Genomic DNA, 26,413 nt, shown 5'->3' on the forward strand with positions numbered 1-26,413 from the left:
AGGATATTTTAAAATACAATATGTCTACAGCACTTAAAATGTACTAATCTTACTAAAAGAAAACCGATATACACCTTTTATAAAAGTAATTAGTCTTACATGGAAACTAAAAGCTATACAATCTTTAAAGTAAAAATTGTTCACCAATCTCAGATCGTTTTCTAAAATGTTACTAACTTTCTCTGCTTTATCTGAAAATCCGTCATGTTTGTAGCACAAGGTAATTTAACCTGAAAATTAGAATTGGTGGACTTTAATGACTTCACACTTATTTTCAGGTAAGAAACATTTCGTATTTGTCTCAGACCCACAAGCCCATACAATCTATTAGTGCCTCCATAACACTATGACATAAAATAAATGGGGCACAGGGAAAAGGAAAAGCAATTACCTGTTTCAAATCTGTTATCACCTTTGAACTCTCAACGCAAAGAGATACAAAAGTGTGTGTATATATACAAGGGTCCACACAAAGCACACACATGACTACATACGCACAAGCGTGTACACATGGCATAGAACCTAGAGCCATTAACCTATCACTCAACAGTCTCTTCACATTGGATTTAAACAGCATTTCCCTCGAAGGTTGGAAGGCTCTCAAGTACATGTAACACACAGCACTATGGTTTATTCCCGTCTTCATATGAAGAAGTTATGTCTAAAGCTAGACAGGTATTTTGAAATGGAAACCAGTTTCCTGACTTAGATCACAGAAACTGAATTGCTTAAATATTTCTAATTCTTCATTATAAAGTTATCAGACTATTAAGGGGATCCAGTCACTTATTCGATACTCAACACATATGAGAGCTCACTTTGTCTTCACACTATGAGGATAGAAATCTAATACAAATCAGAAATACTACACCTAAACGTCCTTAGTCAAGGAAGCGTTTTTAGGATTTTGAGGTGTTATTTCCTTACATCATCTCAAGTACCCAGACTAGCTTGTTAACTCTAGACAACTGTCTTTATCATAGTGCTAAGACTATATAAACAAAACTCCAGTTCAGTGCAGAATACATGATTGTTGTAATCCTGTTCAAGATTATCTATATCAACCGTCCTCTCTCTGATCTATCGCTGTTTCCAAAGGACTCATTCAGAGTCCCTAATAATTTGTTTGTACGTTACCCTTTAGAAGCTTAGATTGAAAACCCAGCCTGAGACATTTTCAAGTTGCAATATTAAAAAAAAAAAAAAGTATCACTATTTCAGTCAAGTAATTCCTAAAACAATCTTGGAATGAAGGAAACGTAAATCTACCCAACATTCTGGAGTGTTCCCAGTTCACAGACCACCTGTCTAAAGCCAAACTGCTTAGAAGCCAGCCTAGAAAGGGCTTCCTTTGTGGCTGGTAAGAATCAACTCAAAGTAAGCCACGTAACCAAAAAGTCTTGTTTTTGCGCTCAAGTTCCACATTCTACATCTAAGTATTTTGAGACTTGAAAAAGCAAGAGGAATGGCTGACCCATCCCTTAAGTCTACCCTGAGCTTCCAAGTATTTTTCTTCAGGAAAAAAAAAAAAAAAAGGGGGCCCCATCTACCCCTTTCCTTCTGAACTTCATCACATGGAGGTGATGTGAAGAAGCAAATCACCACCCCCGATATTCAATGCAGCCCAAGAACGCTGACTATTTAATTTCTATAAGAAAAATATTTAAGCTGGTTACAAACCACTTTTATGCTCTCCCTCTGTATTGATGATGCTAAACTACACTAAATAAAAGAATTTTCATTCCTCCATGTCAGCAAAATATCATTTGATAATGTTCAATAGACCATAGTTAAAAAAACAAAACCTAAAGTATAAGAAACAGGGTGTAGCAATTTATGAGTCTACAATAGACACCCCACCATCTGAGAGTCGGCTAATATTTGAGTTAATCCTACTTTAGAAGTATCTTGATTCATCTGTCATTTATCATGTGGGAAAGATCATGACCACGTTTTTTTTCCCCCAGAATTCCAGCATAAGTGCATGTCTACCCTGCATTATTTTGAGAATCCAAAGGAAAAAGTTAGACAAGAAATTCATTTTTGTCTCTTGAGCTGCTGACAACTGTTCAACTTTTAATTAGTTTGATTTAATCTTATGTTGGATACTAATAATAGGCCTATTTAAAAGCCAATGGCGGCTTCCCTGGTGGCGCAGTGGTTGAGAGTCCGCCTGCCGATGCAGGGGACATGGGTTCGTGCCCCAGTCCGGGAAGATCCCACATGCCGCGGAGCGGCTGGGCCCATGAGCCATGGCCGCTGAGCCTGCGCATCTGGAGCCTGTGCTCCGCAACGGGAGAGGCCACAACAGTGAGAGGCCCGCGTACGGCACCAAAAAAAAAAAAAAAAAGCCAATGGCAAATTTATTCGAAGCAGTTTTTTTAAATTTTACCTGATATATTCCTTAACACTCCATAAATGATTTCTAATAGGTTTCTAAATTTTTATTAATTGATTATACTTTAGGCTTGTTATTTTAGAAAGAGATTTATGACTAATTATGTGATTTTTAAAAATTTGAAAAAATTGGAAACAAAGACAAGCTGGATGTTTGCTATCGCCATCTGCTCTTTTGCCATTTTGATTTATCCCAGCTACTATGCACACTTCCGTACAGATAAATATATATAAAACCGTTAGGTGCTTTTAACTTCTTTCCTTTGATAAAGTATAGAAATTGATACAGGTTTTACCAAAAAATATTCAAATTCCAGATGGAAATGAAATAGAAACCACAGAGGATTCCAATATTATTTAATAGAGCCAAGGATATGGCAACCCTGTCATTCTTCTGGGTTTCTAAATATGTTAAGACTGATCTTTTTGATAAAGCAAGTATCTCTCCATGAACATGGCGTGTAAACACCTAGGTGAGTCACACGTCAACTAGACTCCACTACGGGGTTTCAAACTGGATACTGCTTCCAGGCAGCAGTGTGACACTCTCCCTCCCCATCTATGGCCCATTCCACGAACAACCACCCTGAAAATGTAGAGTGTTAGCAATAAGCATCTGGGTGCACTGCTTGGGGATCCCTGTGTTGGAAATGCTCTTCCCCAGACCACCTTATGACTAGTATCTTACAGCTCAAAGGGCATCCCCTCAATCTGTCCTTCATCACTCCAGTCATTCTCTACCACTTTACCTCGATTAATTTCCTTCTCGGCATGCATCATTGAAGAGTATGTTATTTGCTTGTACATTTTTAACTGTTTATTTTGTCTCCATGAGAATCTTCATTCTGTCTCTTCTGGTATATCACTTCACCCCCCGTACCAGACCAATGTCTATGGGATTCCCACTACAGATAACAAAATAATCAATATTTGTTAACTGAAAATATTAGTATTGATCTTCTAAAATATATAAAATTTGGTAGCTTATTTTCATAAGGTTTCTCTTGCTTAGTTCATCTTTGGACAACCCTTAGGGTCCTATGATCATTTAGAATATGCACAATGATGACAGATCACTACAGTATGAAGCTGGATTGGATACTGCAGGAACTGCCAGGTGGCCAAGGGTCACATCAGCAGTTCCTGTGCCTGAAACAAAACAAACAAATCTGGAGACCATTCACAGGGTCTCCTCTAGGTGACTAACCAGTACCTTCATCTGGAAAGATCCATCTTAAAGAACTCAAGCCCATATCTTATAAATACCCTTCCCTACTTATCCCTTTTGAGATACTACAAGACTCATGAATCCAGTGTTCTCCCCCAGAATCAGGAAATTCAGTGAATTCAGCCTTGCTTGTTGCACAGCTTGAAACTCAGGTGGTCTATAACCGAGCATGCTAAATGGAGAAAGATCTGAGAGGGCTGTAGCAGAAGAGGAAGAGTGGGCAAGACACATACGGTGCTCTGACAGAGCTGAAGCCTAATTTACATTCAGGTTGGGGAGCCGAGCAAAAATCTCAGAATAGGGTTTTCTTCATGTGTATTTATTTCTGAATCCTTCTGCTCTTCTACTTAGCTTCTCTTATATCCAACAGAAGCAGGTTTTGATGTGTTTGAGTTTCATAGCCAGAAGCATTGCCTTGAGGAGGGGTTAAATTATTATTTGTTGTGTCTGTTATTATTTTAGCTAAAGTAGTAGATCCAAAATGCAGGTTATGGACCATCTTATTGTTCTGAAGAGAACTGGGGAAGACCGCCGTCACTGCCTTTACAGTATCACGGGGAAGCCCAAAACGTATTTCTGACTTCCATCCTCAGAGAAAATGTTACAGGATCTTTCACATTACCTTACAGTTAATCTATAGCATTTAAAATACTAGTGCATGAGTATTGGAATAGATACAGTGAGCTAGAATAAATTCTGCAAGAAAGAAACTGCAGGAACAAATCCATTTTCTATTTCTAGCAGCGATAGCATTCGTTTCAGTAACACCAGAAGGAGATTAAAATAATGCACTTCCTGTTTCCAAAAGGATTTACCTCCCTGCTCAGGCATTTCGTCCCAACAGGGATGCCAAACAAATATCAAAGGATCAATAACCTTGTTGAATTTCACTAGTCTTCTGACTTGGATTTAATTCATATGAAAGAAAGTAATGATTTTCCTTTTTTTTGGGGGGGGGGGTTGTTCCAACACTTAATTATTGATAGCTTTTAATGCTGTTGAATATACTAAAACAATAGAATTAATGGTGCGTAGCACGTTCCAAATAAATTTCAATTTATCGCTCAGGGACTGGCAACATTTAACACCAACATTTAAGACTGATACTCAGTTCTGAGTTATTTGTGTTTCTTTCCATGAAAAAGTAACCGGATGGTGGTTGGGGTGATGGCCGTGGGTGTGGTGCAGGTGGCCTGGGAAAAGGCCCACTGGACCCGTCATTACAAACCATGGCTCTAACTTAAGCCCAAAGTTCCTTTGCATCCTGCACTGCCATTCGGAGTACTCATGATTCGTCCACGGAATAGATCCAGGCACATCTCCCTCTCTATCTTCACACGCACTCTGTTCTCGTCACACGGGGCGCCATGTTATTCAAGTTCTCCTGCTTTAAAAACATGTCTTTTCTCCCTCTTCTCTCTCTTCGAGAGGAGGCTCCTGGAAAACCAGGCAAAGCCTTGTAACCTTGTTGCCCATATAAATTAACATGATTTCTTGTACATACTAGTTGCAAAACACATTTTCCTTGGAGTTAAATAACTTTATAAAAAATGAATTTATTGGCTAATTTTGGGGCAGATAATAGCATAAATATTAGTACTGTGCCAATCAGATCTAAATTTTAAGAGTTAATGTTTATATTTATACACTGGGAAATGTGCATAGGCTGCTGGAAGAGGAATAATACATTCATAAACACGTTTCACATATGCATTTTATTAGATCATGATCACCATGGTGAATTAAACCTTTAGCCACACAAGTGTGTTTCTACTCCTATTCGTAGTTACAGAATCGTATTGTTAGTTACGAGAATGTAAGTTTTTCCTTTCATAGTAGTAGGTCTATAAAGACTTGTCTCGTGCTTAGTGTGGAGAAAACAGTCATATTAGACAACATGCAGAAGTGTTTGAAAAAAACTACTGAATTAAATATAATATTCAATTTCTACCATTTCAAGAAATATAGATTATATGTATATACATATATATGCATACATATTTAAAACAAATATGCATATATTTATTATATACCTTGCCAAAGTTAAATGACCTGCCCAGCAACTAAAATTTAGTAAATGGTCATGGGTGATGCTTTCTTCTATTTAATAATGGCTCAGGTATGGGAAAACAAACCCAAATTGAAAAAAGAAAAAATGTTTCAATAAATGTAAGAGAGTAAAAATCATGCAGAGTATATTCTGACTACAATACAGTAAAAGGAGATGTCAATAGTAATAAAATCACTATAGAAACCCCATGTGTTTGCATGGAACACAATTATTATTATTTTTTTTTTGCGTTACACGGGCCTCTCACTGTTGTGGCCCCTCCCGTTGCGGAGCACAGGCTCCGGACGCGCAGGCTCAGCGGTCATGGCTCACAGGCCCAGCCGCTCCACGGCATGTGGGATCTTCCCGGACAGGGGCACGAACCCGCGTCCCCTGCATCGGCAGGCAGACTCTCAACCACTGCGCCACCAGGGAAGCCCCGAACACAATTCTTAATTCATATGTCAAAGATGAAATCAGGAGACAAAGTAGAAAATATTTCAAACTAAATGACTACAAAATACAACCAAATTATGACAAAATGTGTGACACAGATAAAATAGTATTGGGAGGGAAAATCTTTATCAAACAAAAGAGCTGACTCAGCGACCTTACATTTTACTTAAATTGCTAGAAAAAGAGCAGAATAAGCCAAATTAAATATAAGTAGGGAAATAAAAGAAATGCAATTTTTAAAAAAGATAATTGAGAATATAATAAAGACAAAGTGTGGTCTTTAAAAAAAAAGAAAGTTGACAAAACCTTAGCTAGATAGAAAATACAAATCACCAATGTCAAAAATGAAAAATAATTTATCACCAGACTGTATAGACATTAAGAGGATTCAAAATAATACCACTTCAACTTTGAACCAACACATTTGATAACAGATTAAGTGGATATCTTGGAAAATATTTTACTAAAACTGACACCAGAAGAAATAGAAAATCTGAATAGCCATGAATCTAGAAAATTCATTGAAAATTTTTTCAGGATTTACCAAGGAAAACTGCAAACACAGATGTTTCTCTGCTAATTTTGTCAAGGAATAACACCAAAATTGCATAAACTGCTTCAGAAACGGAGGAGGGAATACTGTTCTACTTGAGTTTTTGAAATTACCCTTACAGCAAAACCTGGAAAAGTTTACCAATAAAAGAAATTACAAACCAAAATTACTTGTGTATATACACAGAAATTCTTAATGTCAAACCAACCAATGTGAAAGGACAGTACCTTATAATCAGGTAGACTTTATCCTAGAATGCAATGGAAGAGTAACATTTAATAAACTAATCAAATTGGTCATATTAACAGAACACAGAAAAAACTGCCACCATTTCAGTTGATGCATAACAAACACTTGATAAAATTAAACTATAATTCATAATAAAACCCTCAATAGGACTTCCCTGGTGGCGCAGTGGTTAAGAATCCGCCTGCCAATGCAGGGGCCACGGGTTTGAGCCCTGGTCCAGAAAGATCCCACATGCTGCAAAGCAACTAAGCCCATGCGCCACAACTACTGAGCCTGCACTCTAGAGCCCACGGGCCACAACTGCTGAAGCCCACACGCCTAGAGCCTGTGCTCCGCAACAAGAGAAACCACCGCAGTGAGAAGCCCGTGCACTGCATAGAAGAGTAGCCCCTGCTCGCCGCAACTAGAGGAAGCCCACGCATAGCAACAAATGCCCAATGCAGCCAAAAATAAATAAATTCATTTAAAAAAACCCTCAACAAACCATAACAGTAGAGAACTTAACTGATAAAGGACATTTATGAAAAAATAAGAACAATAACAAAAAAAAGTACAATCAATATATTGGTCAAGTTCCAGTCAGGAGACAGAAACTGCACCAGTAATTCGAAGGGGAAAAATTTAGAGTTATCTCCAAGCATTTTTTTCTTGTAAAATATGCTTGATGAGTATTTTGTGTTAGGAAGAAAATCTGAATTTGGTTTAATAGTTACATACTCCTATTTCATATTACCTTGAATAAGTTTGAAGGTTTAGTAACCATCACCTGCACTACAAGAGTTCGACATCTCACCTTACTGAACCTTGGAGATAAAAAGAAAAAAAAAAAAAAAAAGAATGACTAGCAGAGGATTAACCACAAAGAGGCAAAGAGAAGTTTAAAAACACAGGAACAGTAGAAATGCAGGGCAGCTTTAAGGCAGGGTAGAGTACCCAAGGAAGGAAAATATAATAAAGACTGCTCCCACCAAGCTGAGATTCAGAACTTGTTGGGGGAGAGAGTAACTAGTGGTCGACTGGACAGTGGAAATGCTTGCCGAGGTTCCGCCATTCAGAGCTGGCAACCAGGAATGTGTGTGTGGAGTGCTGGCAAACCTGGAAGTCACCCCAGGAGGTGCTAGAAAGCTCTGAGGAGGGTGATGCCATCTGACATCCTGCACAGTGCTGGCAGCCATGTGACCCAGTAGCAGGGACCAAGAGAAACCGTTCCTTCCTCCACTAATGCACCCACAGAAACTGGCAAAGCTTAACACAGTGCCAGTTGGCAGATGAGAGCTGTTCTCAGGGCACAGCTCTGGTATCACAAAGCAGGGAAAGAAAGGCAGATTTGGAGACAAGAGGCAATCCACTGGTAACCAGTAACCAGCACAAGCAACGTCATCTGTAATGGTCATTACTTCCCTTCTTTCGCCAGAACCAAGGCAAAGATGGTCACTTATTGTTATGCAACACTGTGCTGAATGTATTAGCCATTTCAAAACAGTCGAAAAAAGGAAAGGCCAGTGGGAGGAAGTGGAACTGCCCCTCCATGCAGATACCATTGTTTACATTAAATATAAATCCCAGAGGATCTTCAAAATAGCTACTGGAAATAATGAAATTTAGGAAAGTCACAGGATACAAGGCTAACATTATACAAAATATCAATTGCATTTTCATCCATTATCAGCAAATAAATAATAAAATAATAAATAATAATATAAATAAAATATAATAATAAATGAAATAAATAATAAAACTATGGCATTTATAATAGCAATACACTAAAAGTAGTTACAGATGAATCTAATTTAACATTTTCTGAGAGAAACTAAAAACAACCTAAATACATGTAGAGATAGAATGTATTCATGTATTGGAAGCCTATTGCTAATATGGCAATTCTTCCCAAATTTGTAGATTCAAAGCAATCCCAACCAAAATCAAGGGAATTTTTATAGAAGTTGACAAGCTAATTCTAAATGATTCTATGAAATTCAAAAGACTTAGAGCACACACACACACAAACTGGAGTACCTACTCTACATGATTTTAAAACTTACTGTGTAGCTACAATAATCAATACAGCAAAAAGACAAACAGATCAATGGAACAAAATAGAGAGTACAGGAATAGTCCCTGACATATATCAGAAGTTGAATTTCAGCAATTGTGCTAAGTCAGTTCAAAGAGGAAAATGAAGTCTTTTCAACAAATGCTGGATCAGCTGAGTATCTCAATTAAAAAAAAAAATGTGCATCAATCCTTACCTAGCACCATACACAAAAAATCAGCTTTATAAGAATTATAGTCTTTTCAGTAAATGGTGCTATAACAATCCACATGCAAAAAGATGACTTCCAAAACTTAATTTTATTATGTGATATGAATTAAAGTCAAAATGGATCATAGACAAATCAAAGAGCTAAACTATTAAACTTCAGAAGAAGGCATCAAGGAAAATATTTCTGATAAAGTATGCAAACTTTTTTTGTATTTCGCATAGTCATAAAACAGTAAATATATTGTTAAATTGGACTTTATCAAGATTAAAAACAGTTGTTCAAAATACATCATTAAGAGAATGAATCTGGGAGAAATTATCTGTAACACATATATCACTGGAAGAAAATTTTAAGAGACATCACAAAGGAAGATATATGAATGACCAGTAAGCACATGAAAAGATACTAACATTAGTCATCAGGGAATGTAAATTAAACCGCAATAAGGTACCTCTCCATTACACACTCATTAGAGTGACCAAAATTAAAGAGCAGATATAGCGAATACAGGCAAACGTGTGACGCAGCTGGAACTCATAACTACTGCTGGCAATGTAAAAGTTTACACCCCATGGGAAATGTTTTGGCCATTTCTTCGAGTTAAGCTTAATCTATCAAATGACCCATCTATTCTACTCCTAGGTATTTGCCCAAAGAAATTAAAACAATTGTCCAAAATACAGTCTCCAGTCTTGTGTAAAGAAATCTAGAATGTTCCCCATCCAAGTTGGGCTATTTACATACTAGAGTTCTAATTCAGAAACAAGATTTTCAGAAAAAGTCTTGGCAAATCCACTACCTAGTAATTATACAAACTTTATTCATTTAAAGTGACTGAAAACATAAATACACGATATGACAAACCATATCATTGCAACGCAAGGTATAATAAGAAAAGGCGAGCTCTATTCCAAAAGATACCTTTGAAATTTTAACAAACTTCTCCATTTTCAAAGGGAAGTATCTGAACCCTGCCAAGTTCTCAGCTACTTTGGGGCCAGGTGTTTTGCGGCTGCCTCTTCTCATTACTCTGGAATTACCAACACATGGAGTTGACAAGGCTGGGATTATTAATTAACCTTCTAGGGCAGAGGTCACAAGCTGCTGCTACCCCTGTATAGTTCCCGCACTGTATTTTTTTTTTGAAATAAGAAAATAATGAGCGTCAGGCCGCAGAGGACCCTCACGTAAGCCCACCAGATACCCCAGTTGCTGTCAGCTCTGCCCTCCCTCAGTGGCCTGTCCACAGCCAACATCTCTCTCCAGACCCGAGTACGAGGCTCTCCAAACCCCACTGGCCTCTAGTCCACGCCAACCACAGACCGTGTCACTCTCACCTGCCGAGGTAGCTAAAGGGAAGGGGACCGAAGTTCTGCCCCGGCCTGGCGCACACAAATCTAGCCTGATGGAGGTGGGCCTAGATGCCCTAGAGGTGGGCCTCCAGTTCCGAGGCACAAACCAACTTTCACGAAGCAGCAGCATGAAGCCCAACGGTGGCTCAGTGCTCACACCAGACCCAGGAGCCTTTCCCACCAAAAGACGCCTTCCCAGCACAATGTGGATCCAAGGGTAAACACGACTCTTACTCTGGAACCCAGGGTGGCCTAACCAGGAGAGAGGCTCGGCCGGTCCTCGGGCACCCAGGGCTCCCCACCCTGGACACTACTCTCCAGAAAGAGCTGGGGTTTGGTCAGTTCAATACACCTCAGACAGCCGGCGAGGAAGTCGACGCAAACGTACAGTCACACATAGAGAAAAACCCAGGAACTCACTTGCATCCTTGGGCGTGCTGTTCCTCCGGACAGCTGCGGGGTGTCTCAGTGCTTCCCAGGAAACCACTGCGGGGTGCCTGGAGTCCTTCTCCTGGAGAGTAGCCTAGGGTCTTTGCACTCTCCCGAGCCCAGTCGACTTCCAGCCCCTCCACAGGGGCCCCTCCAGCAGGAAACCTTTTGCACACCGTGGGGCACGTCCGCAGGCCGGGGCCTGGTCCTGGCGGAGGTACTGAGGGCCCCCCAGGAAAGCAAACAGGAGCCCGGAAGATGCGCGGTGCAGCTTGGGGCGTGTGGGGCAGCAAGTCTGGGTCCCGAAGGAGGAGGGCGGGAGAAGATGCCCGAGATGCTCTGACGAAGGCGGGCGACTCAGAGAACCGCAGAGTCCACTTGGGGAGCCGCCGCAGGGATCACCCTCCCGCCAGGAAGCCGAGCTCAAGGGCTCTCGGGAGATGTGCGCGGCCTGAGTTAACCGCTTACCAATCAGGGAAGTTCCCTTAATCAGGAAGTAATTGGAAACTGCTGTGGCTAATTGGAAGCCGCCCCAGCCAGTCAGGCCCGCGTTTCTGCTTGGCGGCCATTGGCTGTAGCTGAGGAGCTGGTGCCGCGTTGATACTGCCCACGACCTCACCAGGAGGTCTCGCCACTGTCTTACACCTGCTCTGTTTCACGTATTCGCATCCTCCTTCTGGTTCCAGCAGGCCTGGGAGTTCGAGGCCCTGCTCTAACAAGTGGCAAAGGAAGACGCGTCAATCACAAGGGCGCCCCCCTTGGCCTTTGCTGGTAGTGCGGGTGCATGGGGGTGGAGGTGGCCTGGGGTTCAGGCACCGGCGCGCCTTGACACTGAAAAGGGATGATGGGGGATAACGGCCACGGAGGGTCCGTGAACAGCTGTGAGAAACAGAAGCTGCCTCCTTGAAGGAAGACACTTTGAGAAACTTTCAGGAGGCCCCCGTTTCGTTCATCTCAGTTTTCCTCTTTGGGCTGAAAGGTGACAGGTTGTACGAAACGTTCACTTGTATCCTTTCTTGCGCACTCTCTGATTCTCCCTCTCGAGGGGAACATACCCCTGTTCATTGGGGGACTCCCTTCTTGAGACAGAGAGCCAGCTATCCAGATTCTGGGTTTATACTAGTGATTTCTAAAATAAAAAGTAACAGATGTTGGTGATAAAGTATACGTGAGTAGTACTGGTGAGTAGCAGTCTAACTATAGCCACGACCCTGCGTCTTCCATTTGAGGGTTTAGTGTGGGATCAGTACAATCTTTGAGCTTGGGAAGTTGTACTGACAACAGGTTCAGAGACAAAACTGTCTAATTTTCCACTGATTGTGAAACAGAGGCCAACAAGAGCTGGCCTCTGGGCAGGAAGCCAAGGAAATCCAATTAGGGTCAGTGACCCAGGGGGCAGAGGTTGGGAGGGCAGGGCTCCAGATCATTCTGAGGAAATTCACACAGGCAGGCTTTATTCCCCACTCACTTAAGGACCCTCCCCAAGCTGCCTCCCCCTCAGGGCAAGTATGAACCAAAGAAAGGCTGTGAGGGTTTTATTCACTTATATCTACCACCTGGAATCTATGAGCAACTTTCCGAACCCTGCTTGAGTTAATACTTCAGGTTCTAAGAGGTAAGGCAGGGGAGATGTAAGCCACGACAAAACTGAGGTTCAGAAAAGGGCCAATAGCTCCGCTCCTGGAAACGTTATTTGAAAGAATTTTCTAAATTTAGAGGCTTCTGGGCTGTAAACACTCTTAATCGCTTATACAATTTTTATATATAATACTGCTGCCTAGTTAAATGCACAAACTCATAAAATGTCTAAATATCAAGATTACTCCAGGTTAACAGTTTTTAAAGGTTTGAAACAAGATGGCTTCTAAGATAAATATTTGCCTTTTGATTATTTTTCAGTACATTCAGATACAAAGTCGATCGTATTTATACGCACAGGGTGGGTGACTGTTTATTATAGTAAAAGACAGAATTGTTTTAAGTTCTAAGTAATATCCTATTCCTTTTTTTTTAATTTTGTGAATTGAAAGTGTATGACACAATTTTGTATATAGCATTCATTGCTTTACAGTTATTTTGTAAACAACTAATGTACATTTATTCAATCAAAACGCACTGGTTTAGTGCGTTCTAAGTGCTTAGCTTCTGTTGGGGATAAAAGAATAAATCAGTACAGGTTTTGCTATCCAAACACTTAAAAGGGACGGGGAGAGAAAAAGTAAATTTCAAACTTAAAAAAAATCATTCACCTACAAATCTAGTCATCCACACAAAATTAATTTAAAATCTTGGAAATTCTAAGAAATCTGATTATTTATAGCTACTTCTTGCTTTTTACTATGGAGAGCTTCCCAGTAAGTCATTTGAACAGACTGTTTTTGCAGATTCACTATTACACAGAATAAAATTCAATTAATATCTTACCGACTTTTGGACACCTTATGTTTCTTTTCCCAGAAACCGAGGACTGAAATAATAATAATAATTTTATTTCCTTTTGAGAAAGAAGGTAAAAATGATTCTTGGTGAAGTTTGATAATGTGTAATACGGTGGAAATCCCATTATGCTTGCTGACACAATCCTGCAGGAGACCCCATCATTTTCGATCACTTCAATCAGTCCATCCGCCTAGCTACCTCTGCACAGCAGAAATGTAACTGTCAGTTCCAGAGAGTTCTCGTTTACCTTTTTCAGCTTGGGTCTTCACATAGAAAAACAATATAGAGAGAAATGTAGAGGCCAGATATACATAGAGGTACAGGTATAGATGGTTGTATACAGATGGTTTACTGCTGTAAATCGGGAATTTTCATCCTTGGCATATTTGACATTTGGTGGAAGACAATTCTTTGTCATATGGGGCTGTCCTACGTGTTGTCCTGTGTGTTGTAAGACATTCATCAGCATCTCTGTACTGTACCTGCCACATCCTAGGAGCATCCCCACCCAACTGTGACAATAGTGTCTTCAGACATTACCAAATGTCCCCTGGGGCATAACATCACCCCTGGTTGAGAAACACTGATATAAACATAGATATAGATTAATAGATGGGAGAGAGGGAGAAAAACATCAAAATGGAGATATTCATAGGCACAGAGATAGAAATAACTGCCTCCACAAGAATTCCAAAGACAGAGCATATACACACTTACAAGAAGAAACCACCCAAACGCTGTTCAAATAGATACATGCACCGCCAGCACAGCAGCACTATTTACAATAGCCAAGATATAGAAGCAACCTAAGTGTCCACTGATGGACGAATGGACAAAAAAGATATGGTACAACCAGTCAGAATGGCCATCATCAAAAAATCTACAAACCATAAATGCTGGAGAGGGTGTGGAGAAAAGGGAACCCTCCTGCACTCTTGGTAGAAATGTAAATTGACACAGCCACTATGGAGAACAGTATGGAGGTTCCTTAAGAAACTAAAAACAGAACTACCATATGACCCAGCAATCCCACCACTGGGCATATACCCTGAGAAAACCATCATTCAAAAAGATTCGTGTACCACAATGTTCATTGCAGCACTATTTACAATAGCCAGACATGGAAGCAACCTAAATGTCATAGACAGATGAATGGATAAAGAAGATGTGGCACATACATACAATGGACTATTACTCAGCCATAAAAAGAAATGAAATTGAGTTATTTGTAGTGAGGTGGATGGACCTAGAGACTGTCATACAGAGTGAAGTAAGTCAGAAAGAGAAAAACAAATACCATATGCTAACACATGAATATGGAATCTAAAAAAAAAATGGTTCTGATGAACCTAGGGGAAGGACAGAAATAAAGACACAGATGTAGAGAATGGACTCGAGGACACAGGGAGGGGGAAGGGTAAGCTGGGACGAAGTGAGAGAGTGGCATGGACATACATACACTGCCAAATGTAAAATAGATAGCTAGTGGGAAGCAGCCACATAGCACAGGGAGATCTGCTCAGTGCTTTGTGACCACCTAGAGGGGTGGGATAGGGACGGTGGGAGGGAGACGCAAGAGGGAGGAGATATGGGGATATACGTATATGTATAGCTGATTCACTTTGTTATAAAGCAGAAACTAAGACACCATCGTAAAGCAATTATACTCCAATAAAGATGTTATAAATAAATAAATAAATGAATAAATAAATAAGATATGGTACATATATGCAATGGAAAACAACTCAGCCATAAAAAAAGAATGAACTTTTGCCATCCTCAACAACATGGATAGACCTGGAGGGTATTATGCTTAATGAAATAAGTCAGACAGAGAAAGACACATATTGTATACTTTCACTTATATGTGGAATCTAAAATATAAAAGAAACACGTGAATATAAGAATGAATATAACAAAATAGAAACAGACTCAGAGACAGAGGGGAAGCTAGTGGTTACCAGTGGGGAGGGGGAAGACGGAGGGGCGGGATAGGGGTAGGGGATTAAAAGGTACAAACTACTATGTATAAAATAAATAAGCTACAAGGATATACTGTATAACGCAAGGAACATAGCCAATAGTTTATAGTAACTACAAACGGAGTATAACTTTTAAAAATTGTGAATCACTATGTTATACACCTGAAACTCATATCATATTGTACATCAACTATATCTCAGTTCTTAAATAAAAGGGTAACAACAACAGTCACAAAACCTCCCCTACCCCTAGCCTGCTGTGAACACTAAGGGAGCCATACTTTTTCTGGATTAAGGCAGCATTGTATCTTGATTAAAACTACAACGGCTGGCAGGCAGCCCTCTGGGAGCCCTCAGGGTGGACAGATGCCTTTATTTTCCTTCCCACAGCATCCTTGAAACCACTATAACATATTGCAATTATATATAAGAAGGACATACCCAGGGTTCCACCATCATCCAGAATTTGATGTGTTTTATTATGAGATTACATATTGTTTATTCAAGAAAATAAAACATTGAGTGAAATTGGACAATCCAATACTACTGTAATTTATAAATGTAACATATAGTGAGAGATCTCTTCATATCAGCAAATAAAGATCCCATTCATTATTTTTAATGGTACATTGTAATACATATATCCTCTAACTTATTTAACTAGTCTCTATAGAAGGATAGACATTCTTGAATTTGTTTTTAATACTATCAAAATGCACCCATAAGCATCTCATTCCATGTGTTTTGTCACATTTGAAGGTAATTTTGTAGAATAAATTCTTAGCTGGACTTGCTGAAGGAAAGAGCTTGTACATCATTTTTAAATTTGAGAGAAATTTCAAAATTCTATCCAAAATTAACTGCTGCAATTCGTAATTCTACCAACAGGATATAAAGGCATTTGTCTAATACCCTCAAAAACTCCGACTTATCACAAATTTTAAAGTTTTGCCATTCAGAGTGGTGAGATATATTGCATTACTGTTTTAATTTTCTTGAAATACACTTATTACCATGGATTGTTATATTTGAACTCCTTGTTCATACTTTTACCTGGTTTTCTATTAAATGATTTATCTTATTCCTTATCGTTCTGAGACTGTATGTTATAAAGTAAGAAAATAACTCCCTGTGTCTCACGCTACTGTAAATCCTTTTTCTCGATTTGTCATTTGGCTTTTGGATTTTAAATTTTAGGAAGTCAAATTCTTCAGTCATTTTCTCCATGACTTCTAAATTATGTGTACTGAAGAAGTTCTTTCTGGTATTTTTATTATTGCATATTAATATTTAAATTGATGATCCAACATATTTATTTTAAGTAGTAAAGACAAGATTTTATATTATAAAGTTGTGTCTACTTTCACGTTCCCATGACCAATACCTCAAAATAGCTTTGTCTGCTGAAAATGCAGTCCTGTCGCAAAGTATTTATTAATCTTCTTTTTCTTTCATCCTCTTTTTGAAACTCTGAATGCCTTTCCATATGTCTACATTTATGCAAGAGAAATGTCCTAGGAGTTGGGGGCTTTGGGAGTATTTTCCTCACACATATATTTATGATTTTTCAAAAGACTCCTTTGCCCATATTCATATGGTCTGCTACTTTCAAAATGACCAAGATACTGAAATGAACCATCCATTTTTGGCTCATGCAAAACCACCACCACAGCATGAATGGCATTGGTCAGAATTCAGATACATGTTAAAACATGCTTACAGTTTTGCAAACATAGTTCTACCTATCTCCCTTAAATGCTTTATATTGTATCTCCAGGATTTCTAATTACTAGCAACTTAATCATTTTTGTTAATAAATATGAGCCTTATAAAAAAATATATACAGTTTTCAACCATATTAAAATCAGCTGGGGGATTATATAAATATATGTTTAGGCCTCATCCTTGAATCTCTGATTTAACCGGCCTTCTCTTCCACACTAGCCAACTGCAGACAACCAACTTAAAAAAAATAAATAAATTAGTTGACTCTGCCTTACCCAATCACTATCAACCTTGCCTATGAGTTGCTAATTCAAAGCATATGCTGAGAAAGGAAATTTGGAAGTTGTATCAAATAAAATGATTTTTTTATTTCATCATCTTAAAACATGTACATAGGATAATCATCACGGCTGACAGATGCACAAACTCATGGGAACATGATAGGTTTATAGGAGACGACCTAACACTGCCACTGTCCCCCTCAGCACCTCTGCACCGTGCCCACTAGGACAGGAGGCCCGGTTTGATCAGGTCCCTAAGCATTGGTTGGGCTACTGGGCTTTGACAGCCTGAGGCTTCAGCCCTGTGGGCTTCAGCTCCTCACGAAGGCTATAAGGCCCACCTCTCTGGGGCCCTCCCTCACTGTGTGTTGGTCTGATCATGCCAGCCATTCCTTCTACTCCCTGACCGTGTGGCTGGCCGAATGTGATAGGATGGCAAGACATGTCTTTGGTATGAGTATGATGTTCCAGTGCCTATAGGAGCTTTTATACACACTTCATCCTATGTTTTTCAGAGTCTTAAATGGGGCATGAGTCACCAGCCAAGCTAAAAATAAAATGATGCTTTGATTTTTATCTGACTACATGTCTGTGAACGGTTCCCTCAGAACCTCATAATGGCAATGGGGGGGGACAGTATGGCAGAATTTAGACACTGCCAGGCCTCTAGTCTAATTTAATCCAAATGCAACTGAAACCCCTTCCTAGCCCTTAAAAGCTCTGAAGTTCTAAACATCACCGGATATAGTTAATATTATACAAATTTCTTTGTTAACACATTTTTTCAAAAAATGGAAAAACCTGATATTTTTGCACCACTTATCATGATTTACTGATTTTAACGGCTCTATAACATTCATCTCTTACCTCTTCATTACCATCACTGCAGAGATTTAGGGGTAATCTTGTAAAAGTCAGAGGAAGATAAAGCCAAGATAACTGCCAAAGCTATTTTCCTACGACTTGTATTTTACAATAATCATGGGATATACATACTGATTTTCCACGTTTGCATGGTACAATTTCCCTTCATAGGTTCATTTTTATTTACTTTTTGAGGTTATAATGGGATTTATTTTCCAAGTTTGATATTATAATGTTATCATAATTGGAGACGGATGTCAACTTCAATTATTTTTGATTTGGGGACAAATCAAAAAAACACGACTTCATATTTAGAGAACATCTACAGGATATAAAAGTCTCTCATGCTCACCTAGAGGAGAGAGTTATATTAAGTCATGCTGGCTTATACACAGAGAGCACAGAGAGGAGTGGTCCTGAATCAGGAATAGCTTAAATCAAAATCATTCCATGAAGATTTACTGACTATATTAAAGTCATATATGTCATCACCAGAGAAGACAGTCGTGGCACATTTCTTGGCCTTGGAGGATGTATGTTCTATTTGTCATACTAGAACACAAAGATATACAACCTTCAACAAAAGGCAACTTGAGAGACAGTGTGATTTCAAAGGAGGGCTTGATTCAAGATCTATGTTAGTTACAAGTGCTAAAGGAGTTCAGAAAAAAAAAAAAAGACTTTTTTGGTGGGGTTGTTTTCTAACTTGGGATGCACAGGGCCAATTTCCTGAAATAAATATAATGTGAAATGGGTTTTGAAAGCTGGATATAACGTAGACAGGCAGAGGGAAGGATGAAGAATATTACAGTATATTATATTCTCTTATAAGGTCAGAACAAGGAATAACTCATAGACCCATTCAACTAAATATGAAAACTCCCCTCGCACTATAGCCTGAATGTCTGTGGCCTCCCAAATTCATATGTTGAAATCCTCAGCCCCAACATGGTGGTATCTGAAGGTGGGAACTTTGGGACGTGATTATGGAGAATGTAGCCCTCATGAATGGGATTACCACCCTTTTAAAAGAGACCCTGGAGACCTCCCTTGCTCCTTGCACAGTATGAAGACACTGAAAGCCTTGACACAGACAGCCCCTATGAACCAAGAAACAGGCCCTCCTGAGACACCAAATTTGCTGGCACCTTGATCTTGAACTTTCAGCCTCCAGAGCTACAGGAAATAAATCCCCACTGATTTTAAGCCCCACAGTCTGTGGTATCCTATTATAGCAACCAGAGTGGACTGAAACACACAGGGAAAATATGGAAGAGACGGAAGGCCAGAAGTGTATTTTGCACTTGGTAGGGTTCCTTGAATATCAGGGTCACGTTGACTAGAGTGCTTATCTTACTGGCAACATAGAATGAGGACAGGACTGTGGCAAATGTTTCAGAATTAGAGGGGGGTGAGCCTGGGGCCAGCATGTTATCATCTCCATGTACCGGTCAACCTGTGTGCATGGGTCAACCTCGCATAGAATGGAACTTCGTGGAGCGTTTTCTGTGAGGACCAAAGCAGGTTGTGGTTTATAAAGAGATGCTGCAAAATAAAACATGTAGGGTTAGACTTCTGTGAAGATCTGAGAATCAGGACGAGGTACAGAGTCAATATGGCCAGAGATTCAAAAAATGGCAGTAATATGACAGCTCATAAAAACCAGTAAGGGCAGGACTTCCCTGGTGGCGCAGTGGTTAAGAATCCGCCTGCCAATGCAGGGAACATGGGTTCAAGCCCTGGTCCGGGAGGATCCCACATGCTGCACAGCAACTAAGCTGTGTGTGCCACAACGACTGAGCCTGTGCTCTGGAGCCCGCGAGCCACAACTACTGAAGCCCACGCGCCAAGAGCCAGTGCTCCACAAGAGAAGCCACCGCAATGAGAAGCCCGCGCACCGCAACAAAGAGTAGCCCCCACTCGCCGCAACTAGAGAAAGCCCGCGTGCAGCAACGACGACCCAGTGCTGTCAAAAATAAACAAATACATTAATAAATTTATTAAAAAAGAAAAAAAACAGGAACTAGGGTTTTAATTCTAGATAGCTCAGGAGCAGATTTCTATTCCTAATTTTGAGTTTAATTTCTCTTGGGCTCACAAGAAGTCTTAATTTAATTGCTCAATATTTACATACTAAAGTTAATTTATCGATGGAGACACAAATCATATATGCGTTTGTATTATATATACATTTTTGTTTCCTGTAAAGATTTCTTGTTACATAGGGTAAATCATACATTCTTACTAAATTTCAAGTTACAATGTAAACATCAGTAATTCTAACCTCCAAATTCTGTTTTGTTAGTTGGGGATTACATCTAAATCATATGTTACTTATTAAAAGTTCTCTACTGTAGTTATACAAAAGAAATTTCTTTATATAAAATGATCAAGTTGTTAATAAAACAAATGGGTTTTTTTTGTTAGTGCACATTTTGAGCTGATAAAAACAGCGTTTGTACAGAAGTAAAACAACTACAGACCATGAAAGCTCTAAGTGATAACTTTCCTGACAACTCAGTGAATCAGCAGCTCACACATCAATCCTCTCACAAAAGTCCCTTCGTTTGAATTCCAGAGCTGCTTAAGTGTTGTGAGTTAATCGTATTTGAGAAATAAACAACTGTTCCAAGATATAATGGGAAACAAACAGCATTAGAGTCTCCACCTCAACGCTGTTAATTAGATTTCAATACTATTTATAACGATTTTGCCCATCACCTAATGTTGAAATGTTGCAACCGGCTCACACATTTGCCCTAATAATGAGGAAATTTCCTATTTCACAACATTATTTATTTTCCTGTTTCACGTCATTCTTTATTCAAATTTTATAATTGTAGAGACCTATAGTGCTTGGCAGTCATTACTGGAATTCTGCTTCTGATATGTTTTGCCAATTTGTTAGGACACCTGGCATGCAGGCGCAGCAACGAAGACCCAACACAGCCAAAAAAAAAAAAAATTAAAAATTTAAAAAATAAATAAAATAAATTAATTTTTAAAAATGAAGCTGTTAAAAAATATATTAAAAAATCTAAGTGAGTAAAAGCATCATGATTCATACATCTAACTCAACAATGTTGATAAAGCTTTCTGAGTCACAGCTATTAATTTATATACTATTCACAAGTACCTCAGGATAAAGTACAATGAGTCTAACTGTTCTAACCTTAATATTTCTACTGCTGATCCTGTTATAATACTGAAGATGACAGGTCTGCTGTTTTCTAAACTTTATAGTTATTAACCTATAAAGTGATCCTAATATCAACGTAAGAACGTAAGAGAATACTAAATTGTCCAAAGACAGGTAGTTGAGCAAATTAACATTTAAGACAGGTTTCCTTTAGAATAGGATAGAATTATAGCAATTATAATAGAGTTATAGGGAATGGAACTATTGACAGAAATTTTTAAAAATTTTATAAGCAATGAGTTGAATTACTTTGGAAACACTCCTCTTCCCCGGCCCCGCCCAAATAATGCCTGAGCCTAGAAAGGTACATAAATATGACCAAAAATATTTCAAAATAATAGATTTGAAGGTCATTTGTAGTTTTCCCCTCAGAGCATGAGCGCTTTACAGCTGGACAGTAAATTACAAACCATATCCAACAGATGATCAATCTGGTTGCATTTGTGACGGCTCCTGGGAAAGTTTTCTTGCGGGAGCTCAGCGCTCTTCCTCACGGAGCAATATTTTTTACTTTCATATGCAATAGGCATTTGTCTTTCATTGAAAGAGAATGAGTTACTTTTCAACACAGAGGCATATGACTTAATATTTGAGTAAACTAGATTCTCTATTTTTTGTCACAATGCTTTCTATTATTACAAAACAGCACTATTCCCTAGTAGAATCTTTTGTGTGGATGAAAAGTTAGTAATAGTTAGAAGAGCATGAAAGAGGTTAAGGCATTTTGCATCAAATTAGCAAGGACTGCAAATATGGATACTTTGTCCAAACATCCAAATGTTGGCCCACGCATGTCAGACAGGAAGAAAGAAAGTTTACCTAACAAATCCATGAAGGAGGTAGCTGTATGCAATATGTCTCAGAAAGGGCAACTGGAAAAGTGTTTCTAAAGACAGACAGTAACATTGGAGACGACTCAGAAAAAACTACAAGGTATTTTATATTTGAAAATGCATAAAGAAATGCAAATAAAATCTATTTGAAATATATTCATATTCTATACTTAACATATTGACTATATAGTTTATATATATTGATATTTATATTTATTAATATATACTTACTAATATATACTAATATATATACTATTAATGTATTAACTAGATGTAAAAATACAATTATGCATTTTCAAAGCTAGAGATTTTTCTCAATTCACAAAATTGTAAATAAAGTATATCATTTTTGTATATTACTGCTAAGATTATCATGAGTGCCATTTTATTTATCTAAGCAGCACAATTCCTTCCGCCTACCGTCAGTTTTTCTACAAGACCCTATCTTCAACAAACTTAATCTCTAATGTAGAATTTTAAAACCAGAAGATAAAGTCTTATTTGCCATATATGTATATATTTAAATATGTTCATCAGTTTGGCTAAGAAATTCCAATTTCTTTGAAAGGGATATTCCTCATTCCTTGGCCAAAATTAAAAAAAAAAAAAGATGAATATATTTGTACAGGTACAATTTTTTTTTTTCTTGGTGATAAATGAAAAATATAACTTAAAATCATCCCAGGAAATATTTTTCTTTCTTCATGGTAAAAAATCATAGATTAAAAGAGAAAGCTAGGGCTTCCCTGGTGGCGCAGTGGTTGAGGGTCCGCCTGCCGATGCAGGGGACGCGGGTTCATGCCCCGGTCTGGGAGGATCCCGCGTGCCGCGGAGTGGCTGGGCCCGCGAGCCATGGCCACTGAGCCTGTGCGCCCGAGGCCCGTGCTCCGCAGCGGGAGAGGCCACGGCAGTGAGAGGCCCGCGTACCAAAAAAAAAAAAAAAAAAAAAAAAAAAAAAAAAAAAGAGACAGCTAATGAGGGATGGAATATTCTATGACGGTGCAAACCAAAAGTTCTCCAAAGAGTACAATGTTCTTTCATGTTTTTACTCCACCCACCTCCTATGCTCTTTGTATTGAATATGTTCTCTGACAATATCAAGGTTCCTTTTGTTGTTCTCTAAATTGTGCTCACTTTGTGCTTTTTCTCTCAAATCCACAGTTGCTTAAAAAAATGGTGTATCGTAACTTAAATTACCTTGGCAACAGTGTTTTACAGATCTTGAACAATCTGATATGTATTAATGAAGTCAGTGATTGTTTTCAATAAGAAGTTACGTTCTTAGGGATTGAAAGAAGTGTGCACAAAGCTCCAGTCTTTAATTTTTCTTTACAGTAACTAAAATGTTCTTTTCTGAAAATTAAATTCAAATGTTAATCCCAATTAAGTTTCACAATCTGAGTATGTCAAACCTCATCTATTACAGGAAGAGCCAACACTTTACCTCACTTTCAAATTCCCTTGTTGGAGCTGTCCATCATACACCGATAAAATATCAAAATCTTCTTCAAGAGCAAAGGTGTGGAATGACAATTGTATCCGATTGCGTTCTCCCGTGATGATAATCCAGGTGCAGTTAGCATAGTTTGGGTAACCATGGGGAAACCCTGGACTCTCAATGGTGCCATTGGGACCCTGGACTAAGCCTCCACAGTTCTGACCTGAAAAAGAAAACACACCAAAAAGCATATAAGTTTGGCCTATCTTTAGTATATTCTTTTTAAAAATTTCCAACCATTTGGTAATTGTTTTTTGGCCACACCATGTGGCTTGTAGGATCTTATTTCCCCGACCAGGGATTGAAGCCAAGCCACTAGAATTGAAAGCCCAGAATCCTAACCACTAGGCCACCAGGGAACTCCTTGGCCAATTTTTATAATGACTTATTGTGTGAGCCTTCATGCACAAATACTGAATGATAAACTGCAGTGGTGTTCTCCAGTGTTAAAAGATAGAGAATAACTCCTCCCTAAAAAAAAAAGAGAAGGAAAAGAAGGAAATATACATTTGGGTACTCATATTACAAATTTGGGGAAATTTTTTTTACAGCTCTAGCCATATCTAGCCACATTTGTGAAACAAAGTTGGTGCCAACTGTCTGCACATTATCATGAAGAAACACTGCCCACAAGATCCTTGCTGGGGAAATTAAATTGACAGATAAAAAAACCATTAAATCACTCTCTAAATACATACACAGGTGAATATATCTAAATGAGTGCGATCTGAGGTACGTACTATGAAGAGTTAGGTAAAAACCATGCTCAAACTTCAAACTATTTGCACCCACATTGGTTAAAGTCCCACAAAGCCAAAGAATAAAATGAGACCACGGGGAATCTTACCCAGTTGAAAACAAAAGGTGTTAGGAGAAATTATGCGGAAATGAAGGGGCAAGCCGACCAGCAAAATAAGGGACCTCCCCTCTATGGATGTCTTCCTGTTTATCTGGTGGGATTTACTGGATGACAGAGAAGGGAGATGTTTGTTGAAATGATGGGCTCCACTAAAAAGGCTCAGAATCAGGAACGGGTGAGTTTAGGTTTCCTTACTCAGGTTTGTAGGGTAACCCACACTTTGCTAACCCGTCTTATTCTTGCTTCTCTTAGAGAGGAGGAATTATGATAGCTCTAATATTCAAGAGCTACAGATTTGATGTTGTGATTAAAGTAAGAGATATTTATTTGGTTTTGTCCCCTCTGGCACGGAGCTCCTTAATCTCTTGGAATTTCCTAAATGAAGGGGGTGGTGGTGTTTTGTTATGTTAATGGAGCACACTTTGGACCACACCTAGGGATGCGGCTGCTTGCCAGGAGAACATCACCATGTGATTAAGAGGGTTGCAACTTTCAGTCCCAACCTCCTGACTTTTAGAGGGAAGGGGGGAAGGGCTGGAGGTTGAATCAATCCCAATGGCCAATGATTTGATCAGTCATGCTTGTGTCATGAAGCTTCATCAAAGACCTCAAAAAACGGGGCTCAGAGAGCTTCCAGGTTGGTGAACACCTGGAAATACTGGGAGACCGGTGAGCTCAGAGAAGGCAGAGAAGCTCAGCACCCCTTCCCCATGCCTTGCCCTGGGCAATTCTTCATCTGGCTGTTGACTCCTATCCTTTAATAAACCAGTGATCTAATGAATAAACAGATTTCCTGTATTCTGTGGCTGCTGTAGCAAATTAATCGAACGCGAGGAGGGAGGCCTGGGAACCTCTGATTTATAGCCAGTGGGTTGGAAGTACAGGTAAGAACCTGGGCTTTCGATTGGTCTCTGAAGTGAAGGGCAGTCTTGGGGACTGAACCCCTTACCTGTGGAATCCGATGAGAGGAATCGTAGGACACCCACTTGGCATCCCAAGTATTGCTTGTTGGTTGGTGTGCAGAACCCTACCCTACCGGTGGAATTGGGTGCAGGACCCAAACAACAAGAGAAGGAGAAAAGATGGGAAGGGCGGGTGAGTACCACAAAGCCCCCTCGGTTGCTGAGCAGGCTGGGAAGTGTTCCCCAGAGCTGGTTCCAGGCTCCCTCAGCCCCTCAAGATGCTGTGGCATGGACTCTACCATCGGGCTCTCCTGGCAATTCTCAGATTTCATGAGCAGTTCCAAAGAACTGGACCTTTTTTTGCCAGTTGCAGCCCTGGGATGCTTGCAAGGACCTTCTGCTAAAAGGACAGCACCCGGGAGGTTAGGAACAGCCACACACCTGGACCACCGGATTGTATCGCTACCACTGGACAAAGCCTAAAATCCCCCCCTTCCCAACCTCACCAATCCAACTCCTTCGGAGTATAATTGCTTTACAATGGTGTGTTAGTTTCTGCTGTATAACAAAGTGTATCAGCTATACGTATACATACATCCCCATATCTCCTCCCTCTTGCGTCTCCCACCCACCCTCCCTATCCCACCCCTCCAGGCGGTCACAAAGCACCGAGCTGATCTCCCTGCGCTATGCGGCTGCTTCCCACTAGCTATCTACCCTACGTTTGGTAGTGTATATACGTCCATGCCACTCTCTCGCTTTGTCACAGCTTCCCTTTCCCCCTCCCCATATCCTCAAGTCCATTCTCTAGTAAGTCTGTGTCTTTATTCCCATCTTACCCCTAAGTTCTTCA

General features: G+C 39.5%; 1 protein-coding gene across 1 annotated transcript in view; it reads right to left on the reverse strand.

Moving 5' to 3' along the window:
- CSMD1 (CUB and Sushi multiple domains 1) overlaps window positions 1-24,320 on the reverse strand; it is a 1,433,388-nt gene extending 1,409,068 nt beyond the window's left edge. The window contains exons 1-2 of the mRNA XM_065899861.1: window positions 24,317-24,320; window positions 23,746-23,962 (exon numbers count right to left, since the gene is read on the reverse strand). Coding sequence (XP_065755933.1) covers window positions 23,746-23,962; window positions 24,317-24,320 — 221 coding nt within the window. The remainder of the gene's footprint in view (window positions 1-23,745; window positions 23,963-24,316) is intronic.
- Window positions 24,321-26,413: the final 2,093 nt, after the last annotated feature.

This window comes from Phocoena phocoena, chromosome 21 (genome assembly GCF_963924675.1).
Source record: "Phocoena phocoena chromosome 21, mPhoPho1.1, whole genome shotgun sequence".
NCBI lineage: Eukaryota > Metazoa > Chordata > Mammalia > Artiodactyla > Phocoenidae > Phocoena > Phocoena phocoena.